Source organism: Saccopteryx leptura, chromosome X (genome assembly GCF_036850995.1).
Source record: "Saccopteryx leptura isolate mSacLep1 chromosome X, mSacLep1_pri_phased_curated, whole genome shotgun sequence".
Taxonomy (NCBI): Eukaryota; Metazoa; Chordata; class Mammalia; order Chiroptera; family Emballonuridae; genus Saccopteryx; species Saccopteryx leptura.
This window is the reverse complement of record NC_089516.1, coordinates 105,565,911-105,592,381: the sequence shown is the minus strand read 5'-3', so window position 1 is coordinate 105,592,381 and position 26,471 is coordinate 105,565,911. Positions and strand designations below refer to the sequence as shown.

Here is a 26,471-nt window from a genome sequence, read left to right as displayed (position 1 = left end):
TAAACAAGCATTTAGTTAGCTGTGAGTTGTTATTATTTAACTGAGACAGTGCTGCCTATCTGCCTGCAGTGAAATGATCTTTGCAGGTAGAACTGGAATGTTAACTAATATTGCATTATAAATTTATTTTGTGAATTTATTGGAGAATTAAAGCAGTAATTAATTTGCATAAATTGTACATCTCTAGGGAAAAAAGAGGTGAAATACAAAGAATGACCAGAGATATCAGACTCCCTGGACTATATTCTTAATATATGTCACTATAATTTTATGTAAATATAGTGAGCTTCATTACTCATTTTTATACTTGGAATTAAAAATTACCTCAAAAAATTTTCTCTGTGTAAAGAGTTTCAGTAAAATGATTATGTATATAGGAAGAGGTAAAAAAAATATTGGAAGACATTTGAACCGAAAAGTAGAGATTTACAGGTCTAAATGTAGAGGGTTAGGAAATCTCATGTATCTAATCATATAAATGGATTTACAAGGGGAAAAGAGGCCTTTATTTACTCATTTTAAAAATGCCAGAGACAGGGGTAAATGTTTGTTATACAAAAGTACACAAGACTGAGAAAGTCACTGCTTAGCTTTCCAGGGGGAGATTTTTTTGCATAGAGGGCTGAGGACAAGAATTAAGGCATTAGTAAAGAGACTCTAAATCAGCTCTATAGGATGTGCAAGCTTTGAGGAGACAAGGATAAGTAAAAAAGGAAAAGAAAATAGAAAGCTGTTTTACAGAGGAATTTTGTGAAGGAGGCAAGGGAAAACATTGCTTTTCAAGGTTTAGATAATAAAACAAGCCATCGTCATGGAGGTGAATGTTTCTAATTTTTGCAAGGAACATAAATACTATAAAGACTGGAGAGCCTGACCAGGTTGGTGGCACAGTGGATAGAGCATCAGCCTGAGATGCTCATCTGGCTTGAGTTTGGCCTCACCAGCTTGAGAATGGGGTCACTGGCTTGAGCAAGGGATAGTAGATATGACCCCATGGCCGCTGGCTTGAGCCTAAAGGTCACTGGCTTGAAGCCCAAGGTAACTGGTTTGAGCAAGGAGTCACTGGTTCTGCTGGAACCCCCCCAGTCAAGGCACATATGAGAAAGTAACCAATGAACAACTAAGGTGCTGCAACACAGAATTGATGCTTTTCATCTCTCTCCTTTCCTGTCTGTCTGTCCCTGTCTGTCCGTCTCTCTCTCTCTCTCTCTCAAAAAAGAAATAAAAGGACTGGAGAAAATACAGCACCTTGCGATATCCTGAGAGATTACAGCTTTGGCAGTACCAGGTGACAATACCCCAAATAGGTAAACAGCATTCTCATGGAAGGCACTCATGGTGTAATGGCAGAACATCAGCAGAGACCACAGTGCCTGGTGGAAGATTGTGGATGCCCAACAGACATGGCGGTACTCAGCAGATGCCCAGCAAATGATGGTGGAAGATGATAAATGCACAATGGGAGATGATGATGACCAGTGGGAGAAGCTGGATAACCAGCAGATACAGTGAATCATGGCAATTAATGGTGGATTCATACATGCTTGATGAAAGCCCAGAACAGTTGCAGTAGTGCGTGTTGCAAATGGATTTATCTGGGATTGCATGAGAGACAACTCCTGGGGACTTCTAAAAAGTAGTTGGAAGGAAGGAGTATATTATTTTATGGACTGAGGGGTTATTTTGTAAGATAACAACCTATTGACTTTAACATGTCAGTATCAATGTTGTCTCTTTTGTGCGCACAGCTGTGAGGCCTATCACAAATTTCAGTCCTTTTAAGGACAAGTAGGTAATATCAGTGAGTAAAACTTGTAAGTTGTAAAAAAACAGGAAGTGGTAGAAAACATAGCAAAGACGGAACTTGCACACTATTAAAAGGTTTCAATTTACAAAGTTTGAAAATCATTGGTTAGGTTGAACAAAATTCATCTGCAAACAGAAATCAAATAAATTGTTGCCAATTCTTGACCTCTGGTTTAGGGGAGAGCTAAGTATCAGTGTCATAGGGCTTAATAAATCATTTACATGGGAATGTAGTATCACATTTATACAAATAAAAAATTGTTTAATTTTGAGAATGAACTTTAGGCACACACATTTTGGAAATATTTCATATATATATGAGAAATTTGTTTTTGCTATTTGTTAAACAATTCAAAGAGATCAGAGAGATTTTATTTATCACATGTTTATCTTGGAAAACTAAAGTTTTCCAGAATATTTATGACAATCTGGAGTCCACTGAATGACTTTTGGTTTAATCCCTGAAAACTCCCGGGTTGACATTAAAAATGTGAAGCTGGATATATATTTAATAGATATATTCCGAAACCCTCTATATCAAATGTATTTCTGGAGCTTAGGTTGAACAATATCTATTATTCACTAAAAGAATAAAAGTAAATCTCCAGTAAAAGGAAGTTAGTTTAAAGAATTCTTCAAAGGAAATGAAGATAAAATTGTAAAATGGAGAATGACTTAGCTTATAAACATATATTCCATTTTAACAGAATAATTAAAGTACAAAAAATATTCACCATATATATAAAATGAAATAATCTTGTAAAATTCATAGGCAGCTAATTTAGCAGTTCTATGTTTTTAGTACAGTTATTTTTCTAAAAACTGTTGCAAGTTACATGCACTATGAAACAGTGATTAAGAATGAGGTGACAGTGAGAGTCATGGGGTAAGAATATAAAGGCACTACAAGAAACTTTTTTTCCCACAGAGACAGAGAGAGAGCCAGAGAGAGTGACAAATAGGGACAGACAGACAGGAACAGAGAGAGACAAGAAGCATCAATCACCAGCGTTTCGTTGCGACACCCCAGCTGCCCATAGATTGCCTTCCCTTATGTACCTTGACCAGGGGGCTACAGCAGACCAAGTGACCCCTTGCTCAAACCAGCGGTCTTGGGTCCAAGCTGGCGAGCTGTGCTTCAAACCAGATGAGCCGGCGCTCAAGCTGGCGACCTTGGGGTCTCGAACCTGGGTCCTCAGCATCCCAGTCCGATGCTCCATCCACTGCACCAACACCCAGTCAGGCAAGAAACTTTTAAAGGTGAAGATATGTTGATTATCTCAATCATGGTGATGGTTTCATTGGTGTTTACATATATCAATTTGTAATTTTGAATGTGTGTGATTTGTTGTATGTCAATTATATTGAATACAATAAAAAGAAGCAAAGGAAAAAAAAGCATGAGGGCTTTGGTATTTTTTTTTTTTTTTGGCCTGTGTTTAAAAATTGTTACCACTGATAAGTTCTGAAGCCTTAGGCATATTACTTAAGTTCTTTATTTTTTTGTATTTTTCTGAAGCTGGAAACGGGGAGAGACAGTCAGACAGACTCCCGCATGCGCCCGACCGGGATCCACACGGCATGCCCACCAGGGGCGATGCTCTGCCCACTAGGGGATAATGCTCTGCCCCTCCAGGCCTCGCTCTGTTGCTACCAGAGCCACTCCAGCGCCTGTGGCAGAGGCCAAGGAGCCATCCCCAGCGCCCCCGCCATCTTTGCTCCAATGGAGCCTTGGCTATGGGAGGGGAAGAGAGAGACAGAGAGGAAGGAGAGGGGGAGGGGTGGAGAAGCAGATGGGCACTTCTCCTGTGTGCCCTGGCCCGGAATCGAACCCGGGACTTCTGCACGCCAGGCCGATGCTCTACCACTGAGCCAACCGGCCAGGGCCTACTTAAGTTCTTTAAACATTAGTTTCTTCCTCTCAAAATATGAAAAAATATATGTATTATGAGGATTAAATGAGTTAATACATGCAAAATTATTCACAGAATATTTGAAAAAATTATATTCTCAATAATATATATATTTTATGAATGTGATGATGAAATGCAGTGATTAGTCTAGTGTCTTATGAAGATACTTGTCAATAAGTTTTGTTCTCTCTGCTTTCAGTCCTCAATTTTTTTCCAAATTCCCATTAACATACTTAAGTTGTTGGTTAATATCTTTTATACATAGTCTATCCTATGATATATTTTGGTAACAACTAATTCTGTTATAATTTCCACAGAAGTTTTAGCTACCAGACTTATTTTGGCTTACTAGATTTCGTGACCAAGGGAACAGAGGAAAAAGCTCATACACTTACCTTCTCAAAGCATCCACATTGAGCATTTAAGTAATTATTAAAATTAATTCTACTTTAGAAAGATAAGCAAAATATTATAAAGAATTTAAAATATCATAAAAAAGAATTATTTGATATTTACTTGCTTTCATCTATTAATATAATTGTATATAATTTGCATGGGTGGTGATTTCTGAAATTATTTCCTTAAATAAATATAAAAGTCACTAAATTAGATAATGTATTTCCTTAAAAAATAACCTAGAATACACTTTTATGCACAGGTGATTGACATGTATAGATTGCATGCCAGTTGTGAAGGGAGGAATTTTTCTTCTCCACCTTCCCCAAAGTCCTCTAGATTCCTAGTTTGGTTCATGACTTGAAAATTAATTATATATGTGTTGTTTTCTGGAAAGAAATCATGGCTATCAAAAAGAAGACTTGAATTGGTTGAATTTTATTGTGGTAAATTAAATGATGTATGTGAAAGCATCATGAGTGCTCAGTGGGGGGTAATGTGTGATAATGCCTGTATAGAGAATTAAAACTTTAAGAATGGATTTCCTGTACTTACATAAATCAATCCAATGTCATTGAAAGACAAATCAATCTCAGTAGGTATCCCCAAATATTGGAAGGAAAATATTAACAAAACAAAACAAAAAATATAAAAACTAGTCTGGAAGATTTGTGAGAAACACTCATTACAAAATGATACAGAAAGTTTTAATAATAATAATATTTTGTAATTTAAATATACAAAGCTATGTAGATTGGCAAGTATATGGTTTAATTGTTTTTTGATTATTGTCTTTTGTTTATGACGGGGAAAAGCATTTTCTTTCACTCATTGACTTGTCCTTCTTACTCCAAATGTTTCTGTGCTTCATGAATAACAGTTTCCAAAAATGAGGAAACTATCTGCTACTGTTTTGCCTCTACCTTGCCAATTAGATTGTAATTTTAATAAAGCAATAAGTGATCAAAACTAATGAATGAGGCCTGACCTGTGGTGGCGCAGTGGATAAAGCGTCGACCTGGAAATGCTGAGGTTGCCGGTTCAAAACCCTGGGCTTGCCTGGTCAAGGCACATATGGGAGTTGATGCTTCCAGCTCCTCCCCCCCCCCATTCTCTCTCTCTGTCTCTCCCTCTCCTGTCTAAAATGAATAAATTAAAAAAACTTAAAAACTGATGAATGAATGATGTCAAATTCATTCCCACTGAATATGAGTAACTAGTAAAAAGGTAGGGTGAGGAGATCTACTAGTGAGGAATTAAAGTGGTGATTTCCAATGCTCAGTAAAGTGTGCTGAGAAGTTGTTACTCCATGCAATGAGAGAGGGAGAGAGGGATTTGATCCTAGAACAAGCAAGGTGTCAGACAGCATTGCTCTATTTAATTTAGCAATGAATTTGTATAAAAAACTAAAAAACAGAAATAACTCAAGGAGTTGAGAGTGATAAATTGATGATTATTAGTCTGAGAAGCCCTGTGTAAAGTTATATATGACTTACACATTGATTAGTGAAGCAAACCAAGGGCAAGGATTAAAGGACAAGGATTTAAACCCTCAAGATCTATATTTAGATTGAATTGGGAAACCAAATTTTCTTCATTTAATATTTTAAATGATGCACTTTATATGGCAAAGCAGTTAAACTTACCATTTTTATATATATGTATACATATTTTAATTTTAAATATATATGGATTTTAAATATTATAATGTATTACTATCAGGGAAACCACCAAATTAGAAGAAAAAATGTATCCTGACCTTGACTCTGATCACAACAATATGCAAATATACTAACAGACTTATCAAATAGAAGCTGCTAAAAAAGGAATTTCTGAAATAGAAAAATATTCATTTTTCAAGAGGATAAAAAGATAGGAGTCAAGACAACTAATCTAAAAGGTGTGACATCAGGTCCAGTAGTTTTTTGACTGAGACTTTACAGTATGGAGATTCCTCAAAAAACTGAAAATCGAACTGCCTTTTGACCCAGCTATCCCACTTTTAGGAATATACCCCAAGGACACCATAGAACGGCTCGAAAAGGAGAAATGCACCCGCATGTTTGTGGCAGCATTGTTCACAATAGCGAAGATCTGGAAACAACCCAAGTGTCCGTCAGAGGACGAGTGGATTAAAAAGCTTTGGTACATATATACTATGGAATACTACTCAGCCATAAGAAATGATGACATCGGATCATTTACAATAACATGGATGGACCTTGACAACATTAAACGGAGTGAAATAAGTAAATCAGAAAAAAAACTAAGATGAATCCATACATAGAAGGGACATAAAAATGAGACTCAGAGACATGAACAAGAATGTGATGGCAACAGGGGCGGGGGGTTGGGGGAGGGGGGATGGGGTGAAGAAGGAGAGAGGGGTTAGGGGAGGGGAGGGGCACAAAGAAAACCAGATAGAAGGTGACAGAGGACAATTTAACTTTGGGGGAGGGGTATACAGCACAATCAAATGTCAAAACAATCTAGAGATATTTTCTCTCAACATATGTACCCTGATTTATCAATGTCACTGCATTAAATTTAATAAAAAAATAACATTTTGATTAATCTAAAAAAATAAAAAAATAAAAAAATAAAAGGTGTGACATACAACTGCTTAAACATTAACATTATAAAACAAAGAAAAATTTAACTTGAAATGTAGGTACCAAGAAGTTGGGAATTGATTTCTTCAAATTTGGAGATGTCAAATATCAATAACCCTGAGGATGAGTACAGACAGTCCCCAGGTTACAAACGAAGTAGGTTCTCTAGGTTTGTTCATAAGTTGAGTTGAATCTGTATGTAAGTTGGAACAGGTACACTTACCTATTGAATGCAACTTAAATAGATGTTTGTCTTGACATAATATTTATTTTTACCTTTCTGTGCTCATAAATCTTAAACATTTTAAAATAAAACCTTAAACAATCTTGAATGATTCAGAAGATGATGAACTTGTTGGAGAGGATGGGACTGGTATTAGAGAGTCAAGGTTTGATTCTGTTACTCTGGTCAGGTTCTTGAAGTAGGCATCAAAAGAGGTTAGTACAGAGCATTTTTTTTTTTTTTTTTTTTTGTCATCATGAATAGCCTTGTAACATCTCAGGCTTTCGGTGACTGGTGAACCTCTCTTTATCAAGATCTTGCTCCTCTAACTTTGCCATTCTTGCTTCTGTGAGACAAAAAAGCATCAGCTAACAACTCTTTGGAAGAAAATATTTTCGGTTCTGGAGTTTCTAGGTCCCTGTTTTCTTCCCTAGATGCTATCATCTTCTGCATTAGTTTCATAAGGTCTTCATTGGTTAGTTCTTTGCCATGGGAATAGAGTAACTCTGTGACATAATTTTCACTGATGTCAAACTGCAGTTGATTACTAATAGCCCCTATGGTGTTCCGTCAGTAAATATGAGTTCTACATAAATCGGATGTTTGTAACTCGGAGATTTACTGTATTTTTCATTCTTACCATTGAAAAATAAAGACTATAGTTTTTTTAAAAAGCAATTCTTTTTGTTTGTACAAGAACATAGGAGAAAATTTGGAAGATTATATGAATGTAAAAAATTATTCATCTTACTGACCAGGCGGTGGTGCAGTGGATAGAGCATCGGACTGGGATGCCGAGGACCCAGGTTTGAGACCCCAAGGTCACCAACTTGAGTGCAGGCTCATCTGGTTTGAGCAAAAAGCTCACCAGCTTGGAACCAAGGTCGCTGGCTCGAACAAGGGGTTACTCAGTCTGCTGAAGGCCCGTGATCAAGGCACATATGAGAAAGCAATCAATGAACAACTAAGGTGTCGCAATGCGCAACAAAAAACTAATGATTGATGCTTCTCATCTCTCTGTTCCTGTCTGTCTGTCCCTGTCTATCTCTCTCTCTGACTCTCTCTGTCTCTGTAAAAAAAAATAATATTCATCTTGGCTTGCTATTATGGTTCTATATATCTAGGATCAAAGTGTCCATGTCAGGCAAAAGAGTAGAGATAGTTTAAATAGAAGAGTAAATAAATATTTGTCCACTTTTGTAGAATTTTTATATGAGTCAGTAAGTTGAAACATCTGTGTTTGAATGTAATATTCCCTATGTGTCAGTATTGATCTTGATTTTAATCTTTTCTTTTTTTATATTTTTAATTTAATTTTTAACTGAGCATTAATTTGTTCTGATAATAATTCATTGTTTCTTCTGTTTCAGTCTGGCTGTGTACAATGAAGAAAAGTTTATATATTTGAAAATGGCAGAAAACTATTTTGAGAGACCTAGTAAGGACTTAAGGCAATTTAATACCAAAACACATTTAAGTGTAACATTCATGATCATTGTTAACTTTTGTTTTTTCTGCAGTTATTGAATTGTGATTTTTAATAACTCAAATACACTGGGATATCATAATATCTTGACCCCTGAACTGAATAATAATCAATTTTTTACACTGATTTGAATAAATTGTTATAATTTCATTATGTATGAGTTTATTCACTATTATTAAAACCTTGTGTAGCAAATATATTTGCAAGAAAAAGAGGAGTGGGATCGCATAATACTTGGCTAGACAAATGTTTATTATTTTTGTGTGTGCTTTTCTGTGTATTTGTATGTGTTTTCTAAGGTTTTAGTTCTCTTGACTTTACAGTGTTGGCAACACTCATCTGATAATTTGCAGGAATCTTGTCAGGCTGGCAGGAAATAGGGAGAATAAAGACAAATGGTTTCCTAATACATGTTAATGAAAATGTTGAGGCTGTATATTATTTACTGATAAATAATAAAATTATGACTATTAATTGAAATTAGACTATAAAATCATTCTGTGGGAAAAAATTTAACTAGACAAATTTTAACTATTTGACATCAATACATTGATGATTTTAAGCAGATGGGAAAAACAAATTTCTGTTAGTGAATATAAATATTGAGAATTTTCTCTTTTATAGGTGTTTTTTTTTTGAGTGTCATCACCATTGACTGTCAAGTGAGTTTGTAGACAGACAGTGTCTTATGCACCTGAACAGAGAATTTACAAATGAAAGACTAGACCTTAGCATTTGAGGATTCTCTAGTTTTACTTTGTTTGTTATATTTTTGAAGATTATGAGTTATAGTTAAAATGGTCTCTAAAATTAAAATTGTAATAAAAATATCTAAGATATGATTGAAATATAAATTTGAAGTTAGTGGCACTGAAGCAATCTAACAACTTTTGCAATATTATTTAGAGAAAAATATAATTTTCAGTTCATGATCTAATTGAAACTTGTGTTAATTTATAATAGAATGATTTCAAGAACAATTCAGTCCAATTAATTTTAGTTTTCTATGACCTTAGGGGTTAACATGGTCCTCACTGAAGTATGTTATTTCTAAAGTAGTAAGAAGTATGACATACTAAGTTCTACAGATATTATAAATCAATGGTTTCTCACCTACTGCTGATGGGTTGTAACTTGGCATAATTACTATGAAAAAATTTAGCATTATCTTAGTTGGACTTTTGTACACTTAATAAATGAGCAATTTCATTCTAGCTATTTACCCAAAAAGAAATTAAGTAAATGTGTATCAGAAAACACTTAGCAGCACTTTTATTGATAGTAAAAACCTGGAAACAATCCAGATGCCCCTTAATAAGAGTTTAAATAAACTGCCACATAATCAAAGAAAATTGAATATCAATGAAAATTAATGAACTAAGCTACATGTAACACATAGATGAATCTTATTATGATAATAATAGGTGAAAGAAGCAGTATCAGAAGTTACAGGATACAATTTTATAAAATTCAAAAAGAAGCAAGACTAAACAAAATATTTTTTTCAGACAATATACACATGAAATGGTTTCTCTTTTAGGCAGTGAAAGAATAAATATAAAATCCAAAATAATGGCTAATCTAAAGCAGACAAAACAACAGAATAGGGAAGGGCATATTAAAGTTTTCCCATCAGCCCTGCGTTGGTGTAATGGATAAAGCGTCAACCTGGAATGCTGAGGTCATTGGTTGGAAACCCCAGGCTTGCTCAGTCAAGGCACATAGGAGAAGCAAAAAATATGAGTTGATGCTTCCTGTTCCTCCCCCCTTTCTCTTTTTCTCCTCTCTCTATGATTTCAGATTTTATAAATAAAATCTTTTAAGTGGAGCAAGTTTGAGTTGACCCTTCGCACTCTCCCCCTGTGAAATCAATAACAAAATATTTTTAAAATCTTGCCCATTAAATGAATGTAAAATTAAAAAAAATAGTAACAATTTTGTATATAGATATCCACTTCCTGTTTCATATCTTAACTACTATACATGTGTTATTATATACATTTATAGAAGGGTCACGATTTTCTGAGAGATGAGGACTTCCAGGTTTAAGTGTGGATAAGTCTAGAATGCTTCACAACTTATATATGACTATTTATACATTTTTAAATTAAACTTTATTTTGATATAACTTTACTGTACTTCCACATGCTTTTACTTGTAAGAAATAATGCATGGAGATGATGAATGCCCTTTACCCAGTTTTCTCCAATGGTAACATCTTGCAAAACTATGTTGATATTGGTGTAATTAAGATGTAGACCATTTTCACCACTGTATAAATTCCTCCTGTTCCGCTTTTATAACCACATCCACTTCCCTCATCTGGAACCCTGATCTTAAACCCTGAAAATCATTCATTTGTTAATTACTTCTATAATGTTTTTCAGGTTAAGAATGCTATATAAATGAAAGAATATAGCATATGATTTTTTGGGATTGGCATTTTTTACTCAGAATAATTCTCTGGAGAATCATCTAAGGTGTTCTGTGAATCAACAGTCATTCCTTTTCATAGCTGAGTAGTACTCCATGGTAGGGGTGTACCACAATTTGTTTAGTCATTTACCCACTGAATGTGGTTTCTTTCAGGGGGCTATTATAAAAGAAACTGTTATAAACACTAGTGTACAGGTTTTTTGTGAGGACACACCTAGAAGGCAGCCATCTGCAAACCAAGAAGACAGGCCTCAGGAAAAACCAACCCTGCTTCTTCCATCTTCTCCAAAGTCTAGCCTCCACAACTATGAGAAAATAAGTTTCTGTTGTTTTAGTCATCCAGTTTATAGTATTTCATTATATATACTATACATTATATATAGTATACATTATATATAGTATAGCATCCCTAGCAAACTAATACAGGAATAATTGACAGGTTTACTATGATGAATCTTTCAAAATATGAACACAGTATGTCTCCTGATTTACTTAGGTCTTTGATTTCTATCATCAGCACTTTTAATGTTGACTGTACAAATTCAGTACACATTTTATACATTGAGACTGGAGTATTTTATTTTATTTTGAATAATTGTAAGTAACATTAAATTTTATTGGGGTGACACTGGTAAACTCAACCATACAGATTTTAAAAGCCCAATTCAGCACTCTCTGTACACTGTATTGTGTGTTCATCTACCCCCACCCTAAATCAAGTCTTTGTGACATTGAATATTAATTTTAACTTTCACATTGTCATTGTTGATCTAAATATATGAATAACTTCCATGTGTTGATCTTGTATCTATGCAACTTGCTTGAAGTAACTTTTTTTTTACAGAGACACAAAGAGAGGAACAGATAGGGACAGACAGACAGGAACGGAAAGAGATGAGAAACATCAATCATCAGTTTTTTGCTGCAACACCCCAGTTGCTCATTAATTGCTCTCTCATATGTGCCTTGACCGTGGGCCGTCAGCAGACTGAGCAACCCCTTGCTCGAGCCAGCGACCTTGGGTCCAAGCTGGTGAGCTTTTGCTCAAACCAGATTAGCCTGCACTCAAGCTGGCGACCTTGAGGTCTTGAACCTGGGTCTTCTGCATCCCAGTCCGATGCTCTATCCACTGCACCACCGCCTGATCAGGCTGAAATAATTTATTAGTTATAACATTTATAATTTTGTCAGTCTGACAGATAGAAAATGTTATCAGGATATCATTTGTCTTTTATTTCTCATATAATGATTGAAGTTAAACACTTTCATATATTTAAGAACTGTATATATAAATATGTATACATAATTTAAATATTCAGAAACACTTTAAAATACATAAAATATATAAAAAGTCATAAGTTGGCTACTCATAACTTTAGTTCATTTTTTAAATTTTTGAGTGTTAGATTTTTTCCTCAGTTTTAAGGAATTCTTCATATATTAGGGACATTAACCCTTTAGCTGTAATATATGTTGCAAATGTTTTCTATCTGTTTATTTGTTTTTGAACTTGGTTATTGGTGCTTTTGCCATGTAGTTTTGTAATTATTATTTCCATGCCAAAAATATTAATCTTTTATTTTGTTACATGTGAATTTTGAGTCACATCTAAACAACTTTTTTGTATACCTAGGTTATAGATGAATTGACGTTTTTCCCCTCTAGTATTTGTATGGTTTTATTTTTATAATTAAATTTATGATTCATTTAGAGATTTTGTATTTGGTATATGGTAAAATCCAATTTTGTCTTTTACAAAATGAGTATATAGTTGGCCAACAACATTTTCCAGGGGTTTGGAATGACATTTTTATCATATATTATATATACATTTGTCCTTGTATCTATTTCATATTTTTATTCTACTACTCTTGTTCTTGTGTGGTCTAATGATACACTCTTTTAATTATAAAGGCATTATATGTTTCAATATATCATAGGTCTAGTCCCCTCTCATGGGTTTTCTTTTTCAGTATTTTTTCATGTTATTCTTGCATGTTTTATTTTTCAAATAAACTTTAATATCAACTTGTCAACATAAATTTTTATTTAAAGTATATGTTCAACATACTTAAATGTTACACCTAAAACTCTAAAACTCTTAGAAAAAATAACAAGGGAAATCTTTATGACACTAATCTTGGTAATGATTTCATAGCTATGACACCAAAAGCCTAGGCAAAAAAAGTGAACTATATCAAAGTAACCAAAAAGATTTTATGCAGCTAAGGAATCCATCAACAAAGCAAAAATGCTAAAGGAGAAAATATTTGCAAACTATATATCTTGTTAAAGGATTAGTCCCCAAAACACATAAGGGATTCCTGCAACTCAATTTTTTAAAACTGATCTCTTCATTTAACAATGGGCAATACACTTGAATTGACATTTCTCCAAAGATAATATAAAAATGACCGATAAACATACAGAAAGGTGTTTGGCATCACTACTGAGCATAGAAATGTACATCAAAACTACAATGAGATATCACTTTACACCTTACCTTTCAAGGTGGATATCATCAATAAATCAACAAACAACGTGTAGTGGCATGGATATGGAAAAAAGGGCACCTTTGTATTCTATGGGTGGAAAAAGGTCAGTGAAGCTGGTATAGAAAACAGTATCGGTCATTTTAAAAAATTAAAAATAGAACTATCTTATAATCTAACAATCTCACTTCTGGATATTTATTCAAGAGAACTGAAATACAAATCTTGAGATACAAGCATTCCTATGTTCCTTGCAGCACTATTCACAATAACCAAAATGTGGAAACTACCTAAATATCCATTGACAGATGAATAGAGGAAGAAAATATAATACAGTATATACTGTATACTGTATATTATATACAGTCATGAAATAAATATTTTCATTTAATAGGGTATAATACAGTATAAATACATATACTGAGTATTAAAAATCTCCTAGTAGTAGGATGTATCTACATAAATGTATCCTCCCATGTTCTTTAGTTTTGCTTTATAAGGGGTATTGTTGCATTTTGGGGATATAGATATTGTTTTCTATATTTTTGTTGTTAACTTTGATTTTTATTATAAGCATATTTTATTGCTATAAAATAGCATCCTTCTTTTTCTTTCTTAATGCTTTTTTTTCTCCTGAAATTTACTGTCACACATCAAGATCACAATTACTCTTTTCTTATTGTTTCTATTTTCTTGATGTATCTTTGTTTATTTCTTTATTTTTAGCCATTATGAATCACTGAGTTTTAAGTGTTATTTTTATATAAAGAATATAGTTAGATCTTTTTTTATAAGCCAAATTGAAAATATTTTCTTTTTCTATGTATACATGCCTCTGTTTATATTTTGCTTATCAGTTTATTGTGTTCATAAGACTCTACATATGAGTGAGATCATGTGATATTTGTCTTTCTCTGCCTGGCTTATTTTACTTAGCATAAAAGTGAGTTAGGTTCACTCAAGTTAATTGCTATTACTGATATTGCTATTACTGTTTTCAACTCTGTCATATTACATCATGGTATAATGTTGAGAACATTGTTTTTTTGTGTGTGTTTCTTCCTCTACTTAATTTTTCCCCCCTCTGCTATAATTAAATAGCTGTTGATTTTAGGAAGGCTTAAAATTTTACACTACTGGTAACTTTATATCATATTTTATTAATATAATTTGTAATACTTTTAGACCTTTGTTTTCTTATTAAATTAATTATATTCGATTTTTCAAGTTTTTTGTAACATTTAATTCCACCTTTTAATTGCATTATTTCTAATGTGATAGAGTATATAACAAAGTATATATATCATATAAGAGTAGTCTTCTGTCTTTATGCCACTTTCATTTTTGTCTTAGCTTTAAAATTAAATACATGCAAATGCTTGTTTAAGGAAATTTAATTTGGTTTCAGGTATTTTGTTATAGTTTTTTTTCTTGACTATATTTTTATTGATGGAAATATTTCAAATGCCTTTTTAAATTCTCATGTTCTGCTTTATTTTTTTATTTTGATGACTTTTTATTTACTCATTCAGTAAAAAAAAATCAGCACTGACTACTGTCATTTTTTATTTTTAAAATAAGTTTATTATTGTAGTTTGTTATAGATTAAGATTGGTTTCATCCTTGAATTTGTATGAACATGGCTGCAGTTTGTGGGTGGTTCTAAGCTCAATCGTACCATCTTCTTCCCATATGGCAAGTATGGATTTTCTACTGGAGGGCTTTTGGGGTACAGTGGGAACTGTAGTGAGAAGGGTTGATGAATACTTACATGTTGACATTTCTTTGGTCTTGTAAAGTGATAACTTTTCCTTCTTGCTTCTCTTTTTCCCTTTGTTGTGCATTTTTAAAAATATTAAACTCTCTTTATTTTTTTTACCCTTTTATATCTCCAAGGAGTTATTTTTCCACGACTGCTTTCTTGAGTCCTATGTACATTTTTATGTCACTTCCCTCATGGCTGTGCTTGCAGAAAAACTTGAAAATTTTCATACTTGAGGTTGAAGGAAATCAAAGTTTTGCACCCTCAAAACTGCATTTTGGTTGTTAAGAAACAAATGACTCAGAAAAAAACTTTGCCCCTCCACCCTTTTCTGCCTAAAAGAAGTAAAGTCTTGTTTCAGGATGGAAATCTTAGAATGATCCCTTAGCCGAATTTGAAATGATTATGGTGGATGAGAGGGTTCAAAGAAGAACCTAGTAGCTAGATCACCCCTTGTGTCCCCCTGAAACAACACTTTGATTGCCATGTATGTTCTTCCTCAACTACTGGTAAACTGCCCATTCTCACTTTTGAAATATAAGATCCCATTGCCTTCTTTTTCTCTTTTGTATGAAAGACATATATATCCAATTTTGCCTCATTATTTTGAAATTTTCATGCATATGTGAATTCCCTGTGCACATATATTAAAGATTTTATTTTCTCTTGTTTATCACTCTCTGTTTATTGATTAGCCCAACTAGAAAAACTTAGATAGTAGAAAGGAAATTGTTTTGTTTTAGCCCTCACAGTGTAAATTTTCTCTTTTGCAGTGATTTTGTATCAATCTTAATCTTTATACTATCTTCCCTCTTCTTTCATGCAGTGTTTCCTGGGCTGCCCTTCATCTACACAGCAGCATATGCTGGGAGCCTAATAGATAGATAATTCATTGTGATCTCCTGCTTATTTTTCTGCTTACAGATATTTTGTAATTTGGTTATTTCCCAAATTAGGTGATGGTATTGTGTACTTTTATCTGTTCTTGCTCTTTCTTGTGGGATAAAGAGATGGATGTGTTACAAGATTTGGCTATAAGTTAATGCCATGCTTTTTGATCACCTATATATATTTTTAAGGCACAAACTGGTAAAATGAAGCAGACAATAAAAGACAAAGTATACCTTCTAAAGCACATCAGTTTTAGTAAGCTTTTCTTCAGTAATTTTGGAGTCATAGAGTGGTACAATGCTCACTGAGCTGGTAAAATATTTACGCTTTGAGGTTAATGCATCACTGAAGATAAGAAAAGCAGATTTATTTTAGAATACCATTTATAAAATGTTTATTTACATAATCCATTATCACTCTGTATTTAGAACAGAATAAATATTTTTTTTAAGTTTCATGAGAAATTATTTTTAGGATCCGAGAACTAGGTCCACTTTCAGTATCATTCCTTCCAGTTCAATTCCATTAGACACTCTGGAGAACAGGGAGTGAGATGAGCATATCAGCAATTCAATCCAAACTGAGTTCTCCAATTGCTTAGTAAAATTTTTTTTTTGTAGTTTGTAGAAGACGTTTTACTTGGTCATTATAAATATTAAATAGAAACAAAATCTAAGTTAAAACAAATAGGGCATAGAGATGGCACAAAATTAAAAAAAATAAAACCACTGTAAAAATCAATATATCAAAACTTTCATTGTCTGATTTTTTATTGCAATAATGTGATCTTGCATTTATATATTACTAATTAATTTGTTATCACCTGTCTCCTTGTAAAAACATAGACTGTAGATTTTACAAAGAATAGTTTTTATTGAGAACTTATTATGTGCCAGTCACTTTGTTTGGCAACACTTAAAAGGTTACTTAAAATATATTTATTAAAAATGACGAACCTCTTTTACCTTCTTGTATAAGAGATAGTACTAGGTATGTATACTTCCCAGAGCATAGGGATAAGGGCATATTTCCACCATTCTTCCATTGCAAGGCAACGGTTATTGTTCACAGATGACACTGAGCAATAATAGACTAGTTATGTATGATCATACTATATTATGAAATGTCTGTTTTGCATTTTGAAGACTGCTACTGATTTATTTAATAAATATCACACACACATTTATTTCCTTCTGCCACACAATTTGCTTTCTTCTTCATTTTCCAAATGATACAAGCAAAATAATTACCTTTATGAGTGTTTACTGTGATACTTGACACAAATTCAGAACATAGGCTGAGACTGAAAAAATAATAAAATTGTACTTACCATAAAGGATTGCAAGCAGAGACAGTGGCATGACAAGTAGTCCCACTAGCATGTCAGCAATGGCTAGGGACATTAAGAAGTAATTGGTGGCATTGTGCAGTTTCTTTTCCATGCTTACTGCCATGATAACGAGAATGTTGCCACCTATTGTCAAGATTATTATTACGACGATTGAAATTGCTGGCCAGTTTTGTACCCCGTCTGGAAATTTGAAGCGTCCACCATCGGAGGTATTGAAAATGTCAGTTACTATGGCTCTAACTGGGCTTATAGAAATATCGCATTGCCAAACCAAGAGGCCAATTAGGTGCACACTGAAAATAAAGAAAAAAAATAATGAGGTTCATATTATATAGGGTGGGTTTAAATTAGGTTTACAGTTGTGAGTATGGAAAACACAGAGTTTATTCTTGTATAATTATTTATTATTGTATTGTTTTCCATACGAACAACACAATGCATCACTCACACAAAACAATTTATTTTCTTTCAGAAATCATCATCACTACCATTATCATCATTTCTACTCTTTTAATTAAACCTCACTATAATTTCATATACACAAAATACTCTTTATTGTGTGCTTATTATGAGTTAGGCACATAGCTTACTGAAATATATATCCATAATCTCATTTGACTGTATACAATAACCTCATGACGTCAATACTAATTTAGATCGATTTTGTAAATGAAGACCCTGAGGTTCAGAGAGGTTATGTAACTTTCTCAAGGCAGTACAATCAGTAAGTGGCAGGGGAGGGATACATACTCAGGTCTCACTGATTTCAAAGCCTGTATTTTAAACTTCTACTCTATGCAAGTAATTTTAAACCACATTGCTTCTTTATTTGTTGTAATGGTTTATTCTTTATATTTTTTAAATATTCAGTTTTTCTAGACATCCTTATAGACAACTGAAAACAGAATGAAAAGAAGATTTTCTTCTAAGTATCTAATATACCATGATAATATACTATACCATGGCAAGAGTATTGGAAATTGTTTTTTTCTTAAAATCAAAAACTGTGAAAGAATAAGTTGCCATCAGACCAACTTCAGGCAAGATTTTGAAAGAGACACAATGGTAGATATTCATTATTTCTTTTTAGAACTCTTCTTACTTTCTCACAGTCCAGAGTTACTTCATGTTGTCTCATAGTTTTTTAATGTCTTTGTTTTAAATTTATCTGACACTCTTCACATACCTTTCTTATGTTTTCTAGGGCTAGTTGTAGTCTAGGAAATGGTATATATTGATAATTAATTCCTGTGAGTTTGCTGCTTTCTTATGCTGGAAACATCTTTTAAATCACTTAAAGGATGCATTTCTCATTATAGTACTTCAGTCGATTCTACTAGTAGGAACTTCAGGCTAAGTTGTAAACTAATGCAAAAGAGATGAATGTGATTATGTTTTATGTGTTCCAAATTAATTTCTCCCAATAGTGATATGAAATTTATTCAAGTTAAATACATTGTATCTTCTCAAAGTGTAAGTACTTAATGTGTCTAATAAAACTAACATTTATTTTAATAAGACAGAGCACATTCAAAATTTCCTGCTTAAAATTAAAGATTATTATCTGTTTGTGATTGTCTTATGTGTATCTATGTTCTATAATAGTTATTTAATAAATGTTAAGCAACAACTAGACTATGTAATGGTTGTTAATATTTATAAGGGAAAACTTTCTTGTACTGGTACAATATGTGGTGAATAATGTTGTATGTAAAAAATTGAAGTCATATTTTTCCTGGAATTGGGGAGATGAAACACATAACATTACAATATTCAAACTATGACTTTTCAGCACTGGCCAGGTAGCTCAGTTGAATAAAGTCTTGTTCTGATATGCCAGGGTTGCAGGATCAACCCCGGTTCAGGGCACTTGGAAAAATCAACCAGCGAATACATAAATAATGGATGCAGAAATAAGTGGAACAACAAATTGATGTGTCTCCCTTCATTCCCCTCTCTCTAAAATCAATCAATCAATCATTAAGAAAATGAAAAAGAGAGTCTATGAGGTCTATATAAATGCTTTTATTATCTCATTCACTTGGTCTTTGAATGTAAAATATCTCTACACAGGAAAAAAATATGTGTGATTTGATTGACTCATTGCTTGTTACCAATCAGAAAACTAGATGATTGTGATTATAATAATCATCTTATGTCTGTACTATTATATACACAAACATGTCCACACACCATACTTTCTAAACCCAAACTGTAACACTTAGACTGAAATATAATTCGCATTATTTAAACTTAACTAAAAAATATAATAATTTTATAACGTATTTAAAATTATTTCTCATATCTTATTAATATACTATGTATTTTAAGATAATAAATAAATAAAAATATTTTAATTTTATATCCTGTTTTTTAGAGACAGTGAGAGATAGTCAGAGAGAGAGACAGATAGGGACACACAGGTAAGAAGGGAGAGAGATGAGAAGCGTCAATTCTTTGTTGCGGCACCTTAGTTGTTCATTGATTGCTTTCTCATATGTGCCTTCACAGCAGGGAGAGTAGCTACAGCAGAGCAAGTGACCTCTTGCTCAAACCAGCAATCTTGGGCTTCAAGCCAGTGACCATAGGGTCGTGTCTATGATCCTACGCACAAGCCAGCCACCCCGCACTCAAATTGGTGACCTCAGGGTTTTGAACCTGGGTCCTCTATGTCCCAGTCCAATGCTCTATTCACTGTACCACCACCTGGTCAGGCGAAATATTTTAAGTTTATATTCTATAAAATATATAAAACTAATACTTCAGTCATCTACTTTCTCATTAGTCACAGCTAACATATTCTAAGAAACATGGAGGGGAGAGACATACATAATAATTTTCATCAAACAATGAGAAGTAATCAATAAGTTCTTTCAAATGTAGACCATATTATTTTTCTGGAATATAAAAAAAGCTAAAATAATACATTATTTAAGTCCTCTATGATAATTAATTTGTTTAATATGAATAGAAATTATTGAAACAAAAGACCAACTGAATAGAAGCAAGTTATTTGCTCTCAGCTTTGATTATTTTGTCACTGTATTTTTTGCATTTGCCATGTGGCCAATGTTATGGCTACATAATCTCAATAATTTTTTTTTTGTATTTTTCTGAAGCTGGAAACGGGGAGAGACAGTCAGACAGACTCCCGCATGCTCCCGACTGGGATCCACCCAGCACGCCCACCAGGGGCGATGCTCTGCCCACCAGGGGGCGATGCTCTGCCCTTCCCGGGCATCGCTCTGCTGCGACCAGAGCCACTCTAGCGCCTGGGGCAGAGGCCAAGGAGCCATCCCCAGCCCCCGGGCCATCTTTGCTCCAATGGAGCCTTGGCTGCGGGAGGGGAAGAGAGAGACAGAGAGGAAGGAGGGGGAGAGGGGTGGAGAAGCAAATGGGTGCTTCTCCTATGTGCCCTGACCGGGAATTGAACCCGGGTCCCCTGCACGCCAGGCCGATGTTCTACCACTGAGCCAACCGGCCAGGGCCTCAATAATTTTTATGACCAGTCACTTAACCTCTCACAACATTAATTTTCTCATCCGTCTAATGGGGATAGTCTATATCGCCTAATTGTTGTAAAAATTAAATTATATGTGTATTCCTGAAGTAGTAATTTTTTCATAAGAAGCCCTTAGTCAATGTTGGAACTTACCTTCTTTCTTCCTTCAAAGTTAAACAAAAGTATTTTTATAGTAACCATACCTCAATTCATGTATTTAAAATCTCTTAAGAATTTAAGTCCTGGTTTTACTTTAAGACAATACCTATTTACGCAGAGCTAGGTTCATATAATAAATTTAAATCCATGGTCTTTGCTGGCTTACAGAATTAAACAAACAAATAAAAAACAAAGCAAAAAAATTATTCTCTTGGCATTAAATTTTTTTCTAGTTTAAATTACATTGTGATCATCTCAAATAGTCCTACAAGACTTTATTCTCACAATAAGATATTGCATCTTCAGTTGTCAGATGCAGAATCTCAATTAATATATCTATCCTTACGTTCAGAGAATAAGGTCTTAATAAAATATGCAATCTGACCTCACACTTTAAAAGTAAATTGTAAAAACATCTAAATCTTTTCATATTTCTCTAAAAATAGTAGGAGAATGCATAATAAAATTTCACATAAACTACATTAAGGTTCTGGCCGGTTGGCTCAGCGGTAGAACTTCGCCCAGTGTGTGGAAGTCCCAGGTTTGATTCCAACCAGGGCACTCAGGAGAAGTGACTATCTGCTTTTCTACTCCTCCCCCTCTCATTTCTCTTTCTCTCTCTCTCTCTCTCTCTCTCTCTCTCTGTCTCTCTGTCTCTCTGTCTCTCTCTCTCTTCTCCTCCCCTCCTGCAGCCAGGAACCCACTGGAGCAAGTTGGTCCCAGGTGCTAAGGATGGCTCCACGGCCTCCGCCTCAGACACTAAAAAAATGGCTCCACTTGCAAGTGGAGCAAGGCCCCAGATAGGCAGAGCATCACCTCTTAGCAGGCTTGTTGAGTGTATCCTTGTAAATAAGTGTATTTACTTATCTGCGAAAGTCTGTCTCTGCCTGCCTTCCTTCCTCTCACTTAAAAAAAAACAACAAAACATTAAAAACTGTCTAATTGTAAATTTTATAATTTGAGTGTCTTAGAACTTTGGGGTAGACAACCACTTCAAATATACCTCTATTGATCAGGTATACTTAAATTATATTAAAGAGTCCATCAGACAAACAGTGAATTACTGAGGAAGCTTATAGAATCTAAATCCATTTATTGCAAATTATAAAGTAAAGTAGTAGTGCTGGGTAAGATCCTGATCAGTATTTACATCAGTTCCCTGGTTTTACTTCAATTCATTTTAATAAATTGTTATTGAGTCCTACTTATGGGCAAAGTATTATGAGTTTTATTGTAGTTCAATCTCTATTTTATAGGTTTGTAATAAAAATTGGCTATCTTGTAATTAAGGTTAATTTCTAACCTTTACATGCTCAATGAAACATATAGTTATTTTACAAAGGAGGAGTAATTTAGGTCTTGCTCTTAAAGTTTATATCAATGGTTATTAAGCCCACAGAAGCTTATAAATTGTATATACACCCAAATTACAAGTTCTTTTGAAAACAGTATAAATAATATATTCATTGTTACTAAATTTTTATGAAAATATAATTTTACATTCTTAATAGATAAACAAAATAATAATTTGATTTAAAAGTCTGAGTACATTTTAATTATTTTTATTTATTTTACTCCAAAAGCAACTGATGAGGTTTTTGTTTCTTTAGTCTGCTGCTTTATTTTTGAAAAAATTATGTTTTTATGACTATAATACACAACAGATACAACAGTTATCTTTAACAAGTACACAAATCAGCTGTTCTTAAGGCATAAACTTTTAGTTCAACTTAGAATTTTGCAAAAAGAAGTTATTTTGTAAAAAACTAAAAACTAGAAATAAGATTATTTGGCTACACTTAAAGCTTAATAATTTACAAAAGAGGCAATCAGCTTTAAGTCAAGCTAAGAGACTTTGGACAGATATCATTCACATTTACAATCTTGGTCAAACCATGTTCTCTGGACCAACAATCTGCTTATGACAAAATGTTCTAAGGATTAGCCTCTTTCATGCCTGACATCCTTCTTTAATGAAAAATTTCAAAGAGTGAACAGTGGCAGCTCAGTAGTTATTCAAAGCTACAGATTCTACAGTGCAGTTTAAGGTCATACAACTGGGAATTTGTTCCACTAGACTCGGGTAATACAGGTATGCTCAGTTCAGCATCAAACCAGAGTCTGCAAAGAAAACAGGAAGGGAGGGCAGCAATGACTGGATCAGACACTTCAAGCTTGCTTATTTTTTAAGTGTCACATGAGTTAATTATTTAAACTATTTAGTGTATTTCAAATACACTGACATTTTTCTTATTAATGCTCCAATTATCTTATCTTTGACCAGTGCAAGTCTTTTCTAAATCTTTTATTTTTTTTAAATTAGTGTTAATGTACAATGTTATATATTAGTTACAGATGTACAACCCAGTACTTAGACATTATGTAACTTATTAAGTGATTATCCTCATAAGTCTCACACCCACCTGGCACCATACATAGTTATTAGAATATTACTGACTATATTCCCTATTTTGTACTTTACATCCTCATGACTATTGTGTAACAACCAATTTGTACTCCTTAATCTTTTCACCTTTTTCACCCATTCCCCCAACACCCCTCCCACCTGACATCCAACAGAATGTTTTCTGTATCTATAAGTTTGTTTCTGCTCTGCTTTTTTAAAAAAAAAATATTTATTGATTTTAGAGAGAGAGAAAAAAAGAGAAACATCAATTTATTGTTCTACTTACTTATGCATTTCTTGGTTGATTCTTCTATGTGTCCTGATATAGACTGAACTTCCAACCTTGGTGTATTGAGATGATACTTTAACTACTGAGCTACACAGCCAAGGATGCCCTGCTTATTTTTAAATCTACTGAGTTTTCCATAGCATATGACAAAAAAAGTCACCCCAAAAAATTTCAATTAAAAACTTGTAAAAGGAAGAGATGAATGATCCCTGTTTAATATAATGGAAGAAAAAGTAGATATTTAATTTCATACCAGAATAATTTGGTATCCTTTAAAGTAATCCTGCATTTTGGTATATAGATCAACGGCCAAATACTGAGTTGGCACAGATGCATGGAATATTTTTCTATTCATTTTCTTATACCTGACTATTCTTTTCTTTTCTTTATTTTGTGACAGAGACAGAGACACACACACACACAGAGACAGAGGGAGAGGCAGACAGGGACAGATAGACAAGAAGAGAGAGATGAGAAGCCTCAATTCTTCGTTGTGGCTCCAAAGTTGTTCATTGACTGCCTTCTCATACTACATAGCTTGATGGGGGGAGGGGCTAAAGCAGAGTGAGGGATCCCCTGCTCAAGCCAGTGACCTTTAACTTCAAGCCAGTGACCATGGGGTCATGTCTATGATCCCACGCTCAAGCCAGCGACCCCATGCTCAAGCTGGTGAGCCCGCACTCAAGCCAGATGAGCCTGCACTCAAGCTGACAACCTAAGGGTTTTGAACCTGGTTTCTCTGTGACTCAGTCCAATGCTCTATCCAGTGCTCCACCGCCTGATCAGGCTTGACTCTTCTTTTCTTTATCTTGGTCTGCCTTGTTCTTTTCATGTCTGTTCTAGTTCTATTGAAATCACACATTCTTGAGATTATCATGACTACTATGGATAATGACATCCAAGATGGGCTACAGGGGTGCATACTGTAGAAGTTATAATGTTGATATATTTTGTACCTACACTACTCAGTAAGTGTTTTCCTGAGTGAACTCTTTTACATGAATTATAGAGGAGACTACGTAGAAAGAAGAAGGGCAATTTCAGGGCTTTTGCACAGTATCGGTCAGAGTTTATAAAGCCTTGGATCAGTTCTTTAATGTCCCAGTCCTCAGAGATTAGGTTTAGAAGAAACCAATCTTACATTTTTCTAAGTAAAAAAAAAAAAAGGTACGCCTGGATTAGATCATGCTTAGAATTGCTCAGTACTTAAATCCTATTCTTTATTTATCTTTTTTTTTTTTTTTTTTGCAGAGAAAGAGAGACAGAGAGAGAGAGAGATAGGAAAAGACAGACAGGAAGGGGACAGAGGTGAGAAACATCAGTTTTTCGTTGTGGCACCTTACTTGTTCATTGATTGCTTTCTCATATGTGCCTTGACCAGGGGACTACAGCAGACCGAGTGACCCCTTGCTCGAGCCAGCAACCTTGGGCTCAAGCTAGTGAGCCTTGCTCAAACCAGATGATCCTGCGCTCAAGCCAGCGACCTTGGGGTTTTGACCCTTGGTCCTCTGCTTCCTATTCCGCTGATCTATCCACTACATCACCGTCCGGTCAGTCCAGTTATCCTTTTATTGTTGCATTGCAGTAATTTTAACTATTGGTCATTCTATCACAATATCCAAAAATGGTTTTGTTGTCTTCTGTCCAGCTACACCCTTCTACCCCTACTTCCTCATTTCTGATTTATTCTTTTGCAACCTCAAATATTCTTTATAAAAATAGACTTATAAAGACATTTTAATCTCTTGGCTGTTCAGTTTACACAGGAAGAGAAAAAGAATCTTCCAATTTCTAGGTTTTAACTATGGAGGAAACAATCATGGGCATTAGGATTATTTTTAAATTGAAGGTATCATTTTCATATTACTTGTTTGAAAACACGAGTATTTGTGTTTAACTGGATTTGAAATTATTTTTAAATTGAAGGTATCATTTTCATATTACTTGTTTGAAAACACGAGTATTTGTGTTTAACTGGATTTGAAATTATTTTTTTTCCATTTATTGGTTTTAAATAGGAAACAACCATAATATTAGTCTATTGCAACAAAAGTTATTTATGAAGATTGAGGCAAATACATGTGAATGATCATATAAAAACCTTTCAAACATTTTTGAGCAAAAGCTATAATAAAAAAATTATCTTTTAAAACATAATAAATAATAACATCCTTACAGAAACGAGTGCACCACTTTCTTCAGGTTCACCATGATTGCTTCAGTTATAAGCAACCAAAGTTTAAAATTGAGAAGAGGATGTTTGTATTGGATTTATAATGCCATCCTTTCTGGGGAGAGAAAAGAAAAAGAAAAAGAAAATTAGTTAAAGGCCCAAACAACTTACATAACAACCAATTTAAAATACTTTAATATACTTATTAAATGATAAGAGACAATGCATAATAAATTTAGCAAACAGGTAAATGTGTTATATCATATAAGTGATACAGGTGGCAAAGAGAATAGAAGTTTTATTATTTACCAATGCACAACTATCATAGCTTTTCTAAAATTTCTTGTATAAACTTTACTTATGTGGGGTTTCTATTGCATCTCCCCCTGTTGGAAGACAGAAAGCTTCAAACAGAGGTTTGAGAAAGAAATTAATAATATATTTTTCTTTTATTTTAAAACTATTAGGGCAAATTTTGTGACCTAATAATTAAGCAGCATCTCAAAAAGTATAAAGTTTTCATCTTATAAGAACATGGAAAACTAAAACAAGTTTTAAGCATTTTTAAAAAAT

General features: G+C 33.8%; 1 protein-coding gene across 1 annotated transcript in view; it reads right to left on the bottom strand.

Moving 5' to 3' along the window:
* The window catches only part of HTR2C (5-hydroxytryptamine receptor 2C), a 217,247-nt gene extending 191,311 nt beyond the window's left edge, over window positions 1–25,936 (bottom strand). Inside the window, exons 1-2 of the mRNA XM_066356958.1 lie at window positions 25,902–25,936; window positions 17,348–17,661 (exon numbers count right to left, since the gene is read on the bottom strand). Coding sequence (XP_066213055.1) covers window positions 17,348–17,661; window positions 25,902–25,936 — 349 coding nt within the window. The remainder of the gene's footprint in view (window positions 1–17,347; window positions 17,662–25,901) is intronic.
* Window positions 25,937–26,471: the final 535 nt, after the last annotated feature.